This window comes from Lasiosphaeria miniovina, assembly GCF_030549165.1.
Source record: "Lasiosphaeria miniovina strain SMH2392-1A chromosome Unknown B0T26scaffold_6, whole genome shotgun sequence".
NCBI classification, from domain to species: domain Eukaryota; kingdom Fungi; phylum Ascomycota; class Sordariomycetes; order Sordariales; family Lasiosphaeriaceae; genus Lasiosphaeria; species Lasiosphaeria miniovina.
Window position 1 is genome coordinate 2,158,215 of NW_026848225.1, and position 13,212 is coordinate 2,171,426.

The 13,212-nt window shown below is 55.4% G+C and overlaps 4 protein-coding genes across 4 annotated transcripts; 3 read left to right on the forward strand and 1 right to left on the reverse strand.

Annotated features, from left to right (window-relative positions):
* Nucleotides 1-4,245: 4,245 nt before the first annotated feature.
* Nucleotides 4,246-5,289, forward strand: B0T26DRAFT_653114 (uncharacterized protein; the record flags this gene model as incomplete). Its single annotated transcript, XM_060438425.1, has 3 exons — nt 4,246-4,432; nt 4,525-5,078; nt 5,167-5,289. 3 exons carry the CDS (start codon nt 4,246-4,248, stop codon nt 5,287-5,289), a joined length of 864 nt encoding a protein of 287 aa, XP_060292923.1.
* A 487-nt stretch (nt 5,290-5,776) lies between these two features.
* On the reverse strand, nt 5,777-6,808 carry B0T26DRAFT_722270 (uncharacterized protein). Its single transcript, XM_060442579.1, has one exon. It carries the CDS (start codon nt 6,635-6,637, stop codon nt 5,996-5,998), a length of 642 nt encoding a protein of 213 aa, XP_060292924.1. The 5' UTR covers nt 6,638-6,808; the 3' UTR covers nt 5,777-5,995.
* Nucleotides 6,809-10,281: 3,473 nt separating this feature from the next.
* Nucleotides 10,282-10,971, forward strand: B0T26DRAFT_722274 (uncharacterized protein). Its single transcript, XM_060442580.1, has one exon. The coding sequence runs from the start codon at nt 10,608-10,610 to the stop codon at nt 10,893-10,895; it is 288 nt and encodes a 95-aa protein (XP_060292925.1). The 5' UTR covers nt 10,282-10,607; the 3' UTR covers nt 10,896-10,971.
* A 288-nt stretch (nt 10,972-11,259) lies between these two features.
* B0T26DRAFT_722278 (NADH:ubiquinone oxidoreductase intermediate-associated protein 30) lies at nt 11,260-13,088 on the forward strand. Its single transcript, XM_060442581.1, has 3 exons — nt 11,260-11,777; nt 12,173-12,736; nt 12,905-13,088. The coding sequence occupies exons 1-3, from the start codon at nt 11,725-11,727 to the stop codon at nt 12,975-12,977; spliced, it is 690 nt and encodes a 229-aa protein (XP_060292926.1). The 5' UTR covers nt 11,260-11,724; the 3' UTR covers nt 12,978-13,088.
* Nucleotides 13,089-13,212: the final 124 nt, after the last annotated feature.

A 13,212-nucleotide genomic window follows, 5' to 3' on the forward strand; every position in this document is an offset into this window, starting at 1 on the left:
AACAGACAGACACCACAAAACGTCCCGGCCGCAACCCCGCTGCATTCATGGTCGCCGACTCGCCACAGCGCCCGCTTCCAGCGCTCCCCGTACTAAAACGCCTGAAGCGCCTGCTTGCTATCTCCTAACGCCAGCCCCTAATGGTTATCCTGGGGGTGATGGGCTTGCCTTGCCTACTACGTAGCCACCCTACCTCTCGGATGTGAGGTACTAAATCCAGTACTGCACATATCTCCTGATCGTGTTGTAACCAGACCCCGACTTGGTCATCACAAGCGAGGGCACAAAGAACTTTGGGCAGGGCCTCTAATCCCTCCGTGGTCCCTGTGTAAGTGGGCCTCACATATCCACATCGCACCTCTCAGTCGACGTCGACAGTCCGCAGTCCAGTCCACGAGCACACCATAGAGTTACAGAGTAACACCCCACCTCTCCACACCGACTCAAGGTAAGAGGCCTCAGAGGCTCTAAGTGGGATGTGCTTGGGTATGTACTCAGAATCACAGGTGCCGTAGGTAAGGTATTCACAATCTATCAAGATCCTCGTCGTCCAGTGAGCAGCTCGGCCCCTTCTCCCAGCTCAACTCGGGGCAAACTTGGCGTGTTACATATCGTACGAGCTTGACCTGTCGCATAGGAGGAGAGCCAGGTCAGGAGGCATCTCTACTCTCCACAATCCGGGGACTTTGATGCTGCACTGTAGCGAGACAGGAGCAGGCAACACGCGTTGTGATGTGATTTGGAATCTCCTCTGGCGAGGTATCCATACAGCCCTGTACGTGCAGTACTTCCTGTATGTACGTAGATCGTTTCTGAGATATGATGCCGATATGTGGATATTAGGGAGGTGGCAGTAGTAGTAGCCATTTTATACGGGAGGCGCAATTCGGGGCGGACTCGGCATGAAGCAATGACGAATCTTCTCGAGATCTCGTGTAGGAATAGTAATAAACCTCCAAGAAGACGACGGGCCTCTACTCCCGCCGGCGGCAGAAGGCCGGGAGAGCTAAACCCCATGCCATGCCCGCACCCCGCCTCAAGCAAGCTACGTATGTAGTGAGCTTGCGCAATCCGCACCGCAAGCCGAGAGAGAGCATTATCGGCAGACACGAGCACCGGCTGCTCACCTTTCCGGCTTCCCACTGCCCCCCGGATCCATCCCGAAATGGACAACTCGACGACAAAGAGCTCCCTTTCCACGTCACGTCTACGAATAGCCACCGCCGAGACGGTTTATGGCCGGCGTCTCGGAGGCCAGAAACACACAAGGTGGCCCAGAGCTCCCCAGAAAAGAAATAGAGGGGTTTGGCCTAGCTCTTCGTCGCCCACGGCCGGTATATTACTGCCATAGCTGGTTTCAGGCAATATCAGATACATATATACAGGACTGCTCTCGCCTTGACCGGTTGGGGAACAGTGGATGTACCTTAGTGGTGGGATGGGCACGGGACAACGAGTGCAGCGCATCAAATCCAAACCCCACCCCCAGTCCCCTCATTATCCTCCCGATAAACTCTGAACGGACGGGTAGGTAAGGTAGTTACGTAGCTGTAAGGCTACTGTGTACAGGGCGCCTAGCCCAGCACCTAGCGAGCAGACCAGCCCGCTCGTGGTGTGGGATGGATGGATGAGGAGGACATCACCGGGGGTGTAGCTTGGCTCGGCCCTTTTGCGGTTACTAACGAGTCTTGAACGAGATGAGTGGCCCGCCGGGTTTTGCGCCTGGGCAGTTTATCACAAAGGTCCCAGCTGGGCAGTCTTTACCGAATGACGCCTAGCGGGCCCCAGAAAGTGGACAAAGACCCCTGGGCTGGGCGAGACAGGGTGGCAGCACGGACTGCCCAAGTCAAGTCGAATGAATGGACTGGCCTGACTGGATTGAATTGGGTTTGAGTTAGAGTGGGAACTAGCCAGACGGGCGAGCGTTGAGATGTGGCCGGCTGGAGGTTCAACTCAACGGCGGGCCTTGTATGGAAATGGCAAAGATCTTGCTGGCTGGCTGGCTGGCCGCTAAGGCTAAGGTTAGTGGGCTCGCTCGCTCGTTCCTTCTGCAACCTCCTCACAGCCCTACAGGCAAGGAGTGATCCGGGAGCCAGCAATCGTGCAGGGATAAGGTAGATGGGAGTGGGCACTTGCTGGCACTGGCTCGCGACCAGCCGTCCCGTCTCGGCGATGTTTTTTTTATAATTCGGGGATCGCCCTCCCTTGACCAAGCCAGACTTGAACCGGTAATAATATTCGCAGCTTGCCCTGGTGCCCTGGTGCTGGTGCTGCAGGACGGGACAGGGCATGGAGGGCAGGGCAGGCAGTGTGTGACCGTGGCAAGTACGACCGACGGGCGGGAGAGTTTTGACTGATCGGTCGGCCGCATGTCTGCCACTTGATGCGCTGCCATCTGCTCGGCTAATCGAACGTTTACTGCGAGTACTACATGAGGTGGATAGTACATACTCGGCATCGACGGTAAGGCGTTGCACTTTCTCTGATGGCGGCTTGCCAGGGTCCATTGTTCGTTGCATTGTCCATTGCCCGATTGCAAGTCCACACCGCCAGTGGAACGCAAGCCCGGCCGTACCCGCGCAGGCGCCATCGCGCCGGAATTACCTTGTGCCCCAGCAGATTCCATTTGTTGCGGATCTGTCTGTCGGACTGTCGTCGCCGGGTGCGTGACCACTTGAGCGCCGTGGGTAAAATTAGCCCACATAGCTCTCCAGGCTAGAGCCAAATTTGCCCACTTTGCAGCCGAGCCATGGCTGCCTGGCGGCACCTGCACGCAACCTAGCTCGTAACAATACGGATCGTTGGTAAAAAAAAAAAAAAAAAAACGGAATACAGCCAATGTTTCAACGCTCCGTTATGTTTCCATCCACTCCCGTATAGCTTCGCCCCTCCTCTCTCATCGTCCCTTCCCTTTCGCTGAAGCTCCCCATTGCCCCCCGCTCTGCACGCCATCCATCCCAGCAGGCGTCTGTTCCAGAGACAGGCACTGAATTCGTAAAGCACAGCGAACCAGATGCTCGCTTGCCCCTCTCTGCCCTGAGGTGCATGCAAAGCACGCCCGCAATGAGTTGCGCGTCGCTTTCAGCACGCCCCTACCATCCCCAAGGCGAAGGGCATCTTCCACTTTCGGCTCGACTGAGGTGTCTAGGTATTCTACTCAGGACATCCAGCACGCAGACTGCTTCGTTGTTTGCACACGATCCCATACCTACCTTACACGACCCGAGCTGCCAGCCAGTCTGGCGGCCGGCGAAGCTCTGGCTACAAGACTATGGTCAAAGCTCCAGGGCCTGTCTTGGTGGGAAAGGACCCGCAGACCGAGCCGGGCTACTCAGCCTTGCCAACAAATCTACTACTATGGATGCATTTTATCTCAACCTACCTACCTTTAGTGAAGGTGCCGATGGCTAATTATGATCCGCGCGGCTGCCGAGTGAAGGCCGGGCTCGAGGTACCTGTCTGTTGGAGAACTCAAATCATAAGAAACAAAAGCAAAGGAAGCGAAAACGGCATCCGAGGAGTTCGTCCGGACTTTACTCCGTCCTTGCCCTCCTTGGGGAGCTTGGCCCTGTTCTGTTCTCTCTGCACACGGGGGTGTGCAGCGTATCCGAGCCCACCAAGACGAACCCATGGATCGCCGTGCGCCCAGGAAAGCTCTCCCAGGCGACGGTTAAGTACCTTGGGTACGTACCTCTGTTGGCTGCCATCCAGCACTTCCGTGCTGCCTCGTAGGGCACCCCTGTGAAGTCCCACCCCCCTCCCTCCCTCCCAAATCCTCCAGTCTGGACACCGGCACCCCTGCCCATGCATCGTAGCAGGTACCAAAGCCAGGCTGCAGGAAAGTGGCTAGGTACTTGGCGACTTCTGGTCGTCGAGGGATCCAAAAAATACCAGGGACTGTCCCCTCGAGCGACTCGAGGCTCCTCAGATCCCTGCCGTCCTCGGGTGTGGGTTGACCGGCCGCAAAAAGTACCATACTCCCGCCATGTGGATGTGCCGCAAGCCTCCTCCTCGTGGCCCGAGGAATGCCTCTTGGATATTTAACCCGCGAGGCTCCCCTCATCCCACAAGACCGTCCTGCCCTACCTCTTACCATAAGTTGTCGACGCCGCTTAATGATTACAACATCTGAGGCCATTAACAACACATCAGCCTGACACTGCCGAATCTGATCTCATATTCTTGTTCCATCTTATCTCACTCCCACAAGACGAGCTCTGCCGTCATCGTCGAGCTCACTTCACCATGTTCACCATGTCACAACACACATACGCCTACGCGGCTCAAGCTCCGCAGCCGCCACGGCAGTTTCCCGGCCACGGCACCAGCAGTGCCTTCAGCAGCTCCGCCAACCCGGACGAGGACTGGACCAAGATCTCCGACCTCGCCGAGCGCCGGAGGATACAAAACCGCATTGCCCAGCGCAACTACCGTACGTAGCAGCCTACTTGCAGCTTCCCATTCCAATCCTCATGCTTGGTCATGGGGGGCTCTGGCTAAAACAGTGTCTTTCTCTCTCTACAGGCAAGAAGCTCAAGAGACGTCTAGAGGAGCTTGAGAGGCGCGCGGGGACATCAGACGGCGCTTCGTCATCGGGCGGTGAGAAGGCGAGCCCGCCGAGCAAGAGCAACAAGAAGTCGCAGCAATCCCACAAGGCACAGAAGCAAGCATCAGCCCCTCCCACGAAGCCCACCGTTCAGACACAGTTCTCTCCACCCATGCACCACGACGACGAATATCTTTTCCCGTCGTCTTACGACGAGAGGGAAAGGTCGCACACGCCGCCCATGTACGCATACTCTACATACCCGCCTCCCCCAGAAGACATGCTCTTGGCGCCGTACGGGGCCGTGCAGGGATACAGGCCCGTCACCACAGAAGCATACTCGGAATACATGACGCCTCCGCCCGTCCCGGTAACACTACCCTCAATGACACACTTTAACGACGCGCTCAAGCGGGATCCGGGTTTCTCGGGCCCTGACGAGAACCTCCCGTACATGGGGAGCTACAACAGCTACCTTCCAGGCGTCGACATGAGTGCCGGGGCCCCATCGCCGTACGACCAGATGCCTCATGTGAGTTCCTCACGCAGTTCAGCTTCTCTACCTTCTCAAGGCCGCGCGCGAGATCGAGAACCCCCTTGCTGATGGGTGGATGACATAGACTCCCCCTCTGTCACACTCTTTTGACCACTCGGCGAATTGTTCGGAGTCGGGTAGCTACGAGTACCCAACAACGCCGCTGTCAATGCCGGGTTCGCCCGGCTTGGTCCAACAGCAGATGTGAAGAACGAAGAGAAAAAAGAACACGTCCTTGAAGAAAAAAAAAAGGGCCAAGCAATTCCCGCCACTGCTACCACCAACCAGCACCATTCTTCATTCACCAAAACAAAACCTTCTCATGACCACTATTCATCACTACTCTATTATTCGGGAAAGGGCATCTCAGACGGATGCAGGCATTTTTTTTGGGTCGGGATCGAGCATTTATATATATATTACGGAGGCCAGTTTTTACTAGTGGGAGGGAAGGCGTGAATGGCGCAGTTCACTTTGATTGTTCCCATGGACGAAGTGCTCGACCTCTATGGAACTACCTTCGGTTACCTTTGGCACAGCTTTTTAGTGGAGGGGTGGTGGCAGGAAGAGAATGGGTGGTTTGGACTCTGGGCCTTGATTCCAGAGTCACACACGCAAGCACAAAGCTGCGTCCAAAACAAGTGAGCGAGAGAGGGATTTTCTCGAAGCTTTAGATACCATACCTATTTGCAATGAATGAATCAAATGACTTTCACCAACAGACCCCTCTCCCCCCCCCCCAAAAAAAAAAATTAAGCCAGTACAATTCTCCGCCGGCAGGTCGACGTGGTGGTTAGGAAATTTAATCCGCATTGGGCTTTCGTCGCGGTCTTCCCAACGACAAGCGGCTGACGAAACCCCTCCCCCCTTGCCCCTCCAAAGACAAAAATAAAGATCTGACAAACCACCTTCTGTCAAGCCCGCCAGCGCGACCACCCGTCTTGGGTCAGCCCTTTCCCCCCGCCACGTTTTTCGGTTCTGAGATGAGAGGAGAATAAGTAGATGACTGGCAACAGCAAGCCGGGCAGCTGTGAGATTCTGGAACGCCTCCCAGGGAAGCTATGCAGATTATTCTCACCTCCCTGCTTCCTCGGTCTCTGGTGCCACAGTCGGTTCGGCTCGACTGGAACAAAAAAGCGACACAAAGTGACCAAAACACTGGCGTTGCATTTTGTGGCGTCGGCGCCCTTCAACCGAGCAGCCGTCCGCGCACAGAAACCACTCCACGCGCGGCCCTCGTGGGCGGTGCCTTGCGGGTACAGACAGTGCTGTCCAAGTACGAGTACGTGCATACAGTACATACAGCAGGGGACGGGGTTCCCCTCCAACCAAATGGAAGGAACCGAGCCCAGCCTCGGGTCACACACATGGACGCCTCGATGGGGCAAAGCAGCAACAGAAGGAAAGAACACAGGACACGAGGGGACCCAGAGAATCACACCCCCCTCCCTGATCCACCTCCGCGCTAGCTCTGCCAAATTCCCGCGCATTCGAATGCGAGGGCGATGATGGGGCGGCTTGTTGGAGATGGGGGCGAAAGGCCCCCAAATGCGCATTCTTGAAGGGAGGAAAACCCGATATCATAAACTATCTAGGTAGGAACCCAGGTATGGAGAAGGGCCTCAATGCCGAATACGAATGTACATTTACGGTGTATGTTATCGTGTAAAGCAGGTACTCTGCCGATATCATCTGGACTAAAGGACCAAGTGCGAGAGAGAGCCCGGCGTTGCGAGATGCGTATCAATTACTAAAGTCATTGAAACCCGGGAGGGCGCGGACAGCAAGCGCGGACCACACACCCACGTTTCTCCAATTGTTCATGTCATCATTACGATAAATAACTTGTAGAACGTGGTGTCCGGGGCCTCAGTCAACAACAAACGCCCTCCAGGCATGACTGCAAATTCACGATTTACTAATCGGATCGGTCATCAAACGTACAATGGCACCTCTGCCCATCAGCACCGTTCCGGTTTCTCTCTAATCTGTACTACCGCACCTGGTTCTCTCCCCCTTCACCTTCCTCCTCCCATAAGCAAATACGCTCGTTCGCTCGCACTTGACAAATAGCTCCTTGAGATCGTCAATTCCGAAAGTGGCTTGCCTGTCCCCACAGAATAAAACCCGCACATACCCTGGGAGCCCATGTTGCACCGAATGCCCATGTACGTTAAGGCGGGCGGGCGTGCTGCCAGGTTCTTTATAAACCTCCTTGTCTTCCTTACTGCCGTGCGGCGCCTCCAACGAACTGCAACGGTGTAGGCGCGGGATTTGAGTGTTACCGTACCTTACGTACGGAGTACAAGTGTAGCGAAGTCCGCGCTCGGGAATGGGAAGAGATGAGAAGGAAGGAGGGGGCAATGGAAGGCTCGGAAGTGGCTCCGCAGGATGATTCCCGGTGTTCCGTTAGTGCTCTGTACTTATCGAGTCAACACGACGGAAACGGAGAAGAGGCAGTGAAAAGAAGAAAAAGGGCAAGTTGCGTTTCAGAACCACAAAGAAAAAGTTACAAAGTCTATCTCCCGTCTCTGCTGCGCTGCAATTGAAATGCCAAAGATGAAAGGAGTTGAGCCTTCATGTTCGGCGGCCTTCAATTCCCCTATCTTTGAACGGGATATCTCTCTTCTTGTGCCCTGTTGAGGGAAACTTGCCGAAAGTAGAAATTTAGTCGATGTTAAAGAGCTTAGTCCTGCGACATCAAGGGTATCAAATTGGCACCAGAAAATATCTACCTCAAGACATCGGACGACTAAAGAGATGATAGCATAGACAATACCATTTCACTGCATGGATGGCACGGGGAAGCCCCAGCTTTCCCATGCCCTAGAATCCCTCGCGGCAACCCAGAGATATCATTTCCAGCCCGTGTGCTCGGGTTTCTCCATTCTGTCTTTTAACTCGTCCGCTCGCGTGTTTCACCAGACAGATTCGGGTTTTCAGGGTTGCGTTGCCCCTTCAGGGTTCATGGATTCCATAGCTTCTTGCATCTCCACCGCTCAGACCACTCCATCTATCTCTCCAACAAGCCTTCGACCAACAAAACTGCGAATGCCGTTACTTGAGATGCGACCCCCCTGCGTTTTTCTCTTCACCATTCCTCTGCTCGCCATTAATGTCCAGAAGTAGAAGGAGGAGGACACGGCAAGGGCAGGCAGGGAAGGCACAACCGTTGCCAGAACCCCGCCCAACGGTACTTAGCCAAGCCTTTAGCCAAGACAAAAAGCCCCATTGGCAGGTGCCCAACCGTCGATGTTGCTTGGACAGGCTCGCACTCGGTCAACTCTGCCCCAGCAAGCATTGAAGCTCCCCTCCCGGCTCTCTGTTGTCTGTTGTATCCACTGAGCCCGGGTTGGGCAACAATGCTTAGGTTGCAAGCATCCAAGTCACACACGTTTTAACACCTCGCCGGCGTCCCGTTTACACGTACATCACAGTGCATACGGGGGATACGCACTTACCTCGCTCTCTAGTCTCTACCATCGCCAACCCATCAGATCCTGACCATCTCGTCCCGACATCCGACGACAACATAAGATCTCAAAATGCTGGCAGCGGGATCACGCAAGGAACCATGCACCAAAAGTCTCAAGCAGGCATCTTGCCCAGATGCGAATACAAGATTCGACGACAGCGACAATATATATCCCCGTCACGGCTGCTCTATAAGTCGACGTGGCAAATGGGCCTCAATGCCCACAGATCGTGGTATATGTGCACAGTATGGGCCCTTTAGGGACCACTCACAGCGCCTAGACTCTTGACGCCCACGCGTTTAACAAACCAGTTAGGATTGAGATCCCTGTTATACGTTGATCGCGGGTTCCACGGATGTTCTTTCTTTCTCTGTGGGAGTAAGGCCCAGCACGCCGTGCGAAGATTGGCGTTATCCCAACTCCCGAGGTTCATTGCTCAGTATGTGTAAGAACTAGCCCTAAGGTTCTGAGCTGAGCAGTTGCCGGGCCCTTCCTCCACTTCCTCCACCTCTTCTTTCCTTCCCCAGTTCCCTCCGCCTCACGAGCATAGGAAACCCACGCACGCAGAGTGTCCACTGTCGACAACCAACAACCCTAAACGCCGACGGTTGACAAGGTTCGGTCGCCGTGGCTGGGAGACGAGGGAAGCGAAACCGAACCATACGCGGAGAAGGCGGAGCCACGCCGCTTAACATCGCACTCCTGCTGGAACGAATTCAACGAAATTCATTCGTGCAACCCGAGCCTTGTGCCATATGTGCGATTCTTGTCTCTTTCTCTGGCCCGTGGGTTACTTGGCAAAAGCCACCACAGGTGTTGGCGTGACGTCTATTGTGGAGTGGGATTTGCAGCGTTTGTTGGCACAGCCCGCCCACACCTGCGCTTGACGTTTTGGGCTCTATTTTGCTCCCCTTTGACGTGGAAGCAGGTTGCCATCGACGATCGCTGCCTCGCACTCGCAAATTGCGCCATCCCATCAACCAGACACGCATGGCTAGCTAACAAATTATCACTTGCCTGCCGGAAGGATTGCTCCCTCCTAAGGGATGAGGCACGAAACCAAGGCCAAAATGAGTGAACCCCGCGGGTTTTTCGGAGTCCTCACCGGCAAGTGATCTATCTCAAACCCATGTACGTTGGTGGTTGTGGGAAATTTGTCTTTAGTTAGTTGACTTGTTGGTTCAACGTGCGCATTTACTCCGAAAACCCGCCCTGGGCGCCGTTCCAGTTCTAATAGCATGCGCGGTTGCGCGGTTACACGAGTGTGTGTTTGCTGGCGTCGGCCAAACTTTGCACGATAAAGTCGAACCATCTGGAGAGCTCGTCAGTAAATCCCTTCATTTCTCTCCGTATCCTTCGTTCTCGATTTCCACTTGGCCTGTTACACTTGAGTGGGCGCGGATAAGATTGGACCTGAACGAAACTGGAGAAGGAAGGACACTAGAATAATGTCACCGTTTCGAGCTTGGCTCGTTTTGCTCCTTCTCTTGGGAGTTGTTGGGGGGGGCTGAAGCAGCGTAACCTGCCTCACCGCCCCTGTGCTCGGCTGTTTGGTGTCGCTGCCGGGCCTGTTTGTTTCTGGGCCTGTGTGCTGCCCCGTTGCATCCATTGGTATTCGCCTGCACGCCCTTCAGGCAAAGACAACAGGGCTGCAGTTGCAGGCGACCCCCATCCAACTCACTCCATACGTGGAGGGGGCCGAGGGGCCAGATGCAATGGTTAACGTACCCTTTTATGCACCTCGGATCTCGTTGGATCACAACTTCCAACCTCTGCACCCAGAGCCTTGCAGCGGAGATTGTACAGTACATGTACTTTTCCTAGGCCCAAATCAGTGGCCGATTTCACGGGCAAGTGGGAATGTTCGAAAGAAGGACGGGAGCTAGTCAGTGCTGCTCCGTTTCTCCCCCAAAACGCCGTCCTTTCTCTCATCGGTCGGCTTCTCCTGCCCAACCCATAGCGCCAGGGCTTAGGACCTAGGCCTCTCGACATTCGGGCCCGCGTCTGTGCTTCGCCGTTCTGGAGTCTGACGACCACCCACCGCGCCGGGATGGAGAGCCGTGGCGGGGAAACCGTGTCACACATGGCGGACCGTTTCGGACGGCCTTTTGTAGAGGCCGACCTGTTGGCTCCGGACCGGATTATCGGGTTTATTCTGTTCAAGAAGCTCGCCAAACACCGGATTCCCACACCAAGTAACGACACGAAACGACACTACCCACCACTGCCGTCCACATCGAAGATCGGTCACCAACAAATACAGCCACCAACAACAGTAACGCAACGCTACAAGTGCCAGACGCAAACAGTTAGCACGCTGGACTTGGGAGGAGCCTAAGCACAGCACACACCATGGGTGCGTGCGTGCGTGCGTGCGTGCGAGCTTGTTTTGTTAGTGTGCTGTGAATGCCCATGCATTAAGATGTACCTTATCGTACAGTGCCCCGTATGTACGGATAGTTAGTCTCGACCCCCAGCCGGATTCACGCCCGACATTTCCACACTGGCCGAGTTGCAATACAGTGTAGAAACCCTGCCAAGGTGGAAGGGCAGGTAGGGCGTCGAAACGCGCCCCCGCTCGCCGCTTCCTGCCCGCCTTGGGCCCGTCGGGCATCCCATCCCATCCCCCCGCATTCTTTCCCGATACGGTCTGGCCCCCAAACCCCTCCTTCAGCCCTACGGGCCCCCAACCTTTTTTTTTTGCTGTGCGGTGCGTGCGTCTGTTCCCATGATGTTCCTGCCTGCCCGCATCCGTTTCGAATTTTGCCCGCCACCGCCGCCGCCGCCGCCGCCGTCATCCCATCTTTTTCGGCATCAGGAGGTGATCCCTTAGTTAAGCCTTTGGGGTTTCCCGAGTAGGTTTTCTCACACCCGTCATTGGATTAGATTGGATACCCGCCTTGATTTAGATTTTTGATTTTGATTAATTTAATTTCCAGATTTTTTGGATAGCAGACAGTGTTCTTCTGTTTCCCTTTTCCTGTTCTTACTTTTTTTTATTTTTTTGAAAAAGACCTTTAGACGAAGACGAAGACGAAGGGGACAAAAAACCACCGACTCGGCTACAAGCTAGCAATTTCACCTTTCCATCTTCTGTTGTTGCGCAACAAATAGCAAACACCGCAAGCATAAAAAAAAAAAGAGGCGCCAATTAAACTTGGCACACGATGGCCGATGGGGGCCGTAGAAGACGACTGGGCCTTTTTGGATCGCCTGAGAGGTATGTTGCATACACTATGATATAGTGGTTGTGGAGAGTTATTCTTATACTTTGGAACGGGATCCTCCGTCGTCGTCGCAGCTAATAGGATTTTTCCCTCGTCTCTATTTTTTCCCCCTTTCGGCTTGGTCTGGTCTGAGGGCCCGCCTTTTGTCGATGTGTCTGTCGTCGGCGCTACGCGGATAGATGCAGCGTCTTAGTGTGTAGTATCCATCCCCTGCGGCAGCGTGTTTCGAAATCGGTGCATGTGGCCCATGCCGAACCAACACGACGATTAATGCCCCTGCTTTTTTCCCTTTTGGCCTTGTTTCTGTGCTCTTGGTGGTTTATTTTTATATTTCTCCATCTCAGTTAGTCTTTTTGTTTCTGTGGCTCGCAGGAAGGTAACTCAGTAGTGTCCATTATGCACTTTCTAGGCCCTGGGACGAACATGATTGGAGTGCGTCGGACGACAGCGTCCGCGGGGGCAAGAGCTACTCCTCCATGGTCATCATCACCCACCACGAGAAGCAGCAGGAGGAGAAGACGCACTCGGGCGGCGATGGGGCGGCCGACGTGGCCCTCTTCTCGGGTCACCTGGACATCACGGCCCTTGGCGGCGCCGGCTTCGCCAGCCAGCGCTGCGCCGGCCGCTTCAACCTGTCCGGGTTCGATGCCGTCGCCCTCGAGCTCCTCGTCCCCCCGTCCGCTGCCGCCGCCAACTCCCTTACCTACACGCTCGTGCTCAAGGACACGGCCCCGCTGCCCAAGCGCCCCGACGGCCGCGAGCAGAGCTCCGTCAGCTGGGAGCACGACTTTATTGTTGCTCCCGCCGACGGCGCCGTTGCTAGTGGCGACCAACCGCTGGTCGTCGTCCTCCCCTTTGACGGGTTCAGGGCCACCTATCGCGGGAAACCATACGACAGCCCAGAACCTCTCGACCGCGCGTCGATCAGGACCGTTGCATTTATGGTTCGCAGGTAGGTCTCCCCGGCCTTTCGGCCCTTGCCTACCTATCTCTGCACTGCCCGCTGTGGGGGTTGGCTTCTCCAGCGGCGAGTCTTTTGCGCCTCAGCCCTGCCCATGACATGCATGGCTGGTCTAGCCTGGCGTGGGACGAAGAGGCTGACAAAAAAACTACTGCACAGTTTCTTTGGCACACAGCAAGGTCCGTTTGTCGTGAAAATCCGCTCCGTCGTAGCGGAACAGCGGCCGGGTTAAAGGTTCGTTTCCTGCTGCTGCCACTTCGCATCTAGTCGCCGGTTGGCGATTGCTTCGGGTAGGCGGGTCGCGGAAGCGGATGGGTGGGTGGGTTGCGGGTGGCGGCGCCGGAGTGGAAAAAAGGGGGTGGGGGGGGGGGGGGGGGCCGAGAAATAGAAAACCCCGACGGTGGTTAGGCATGTAGGATCTAGATCGCTAGGAGGGATTCTTGGGGCGGCAAGCCACGGCGTCAGGC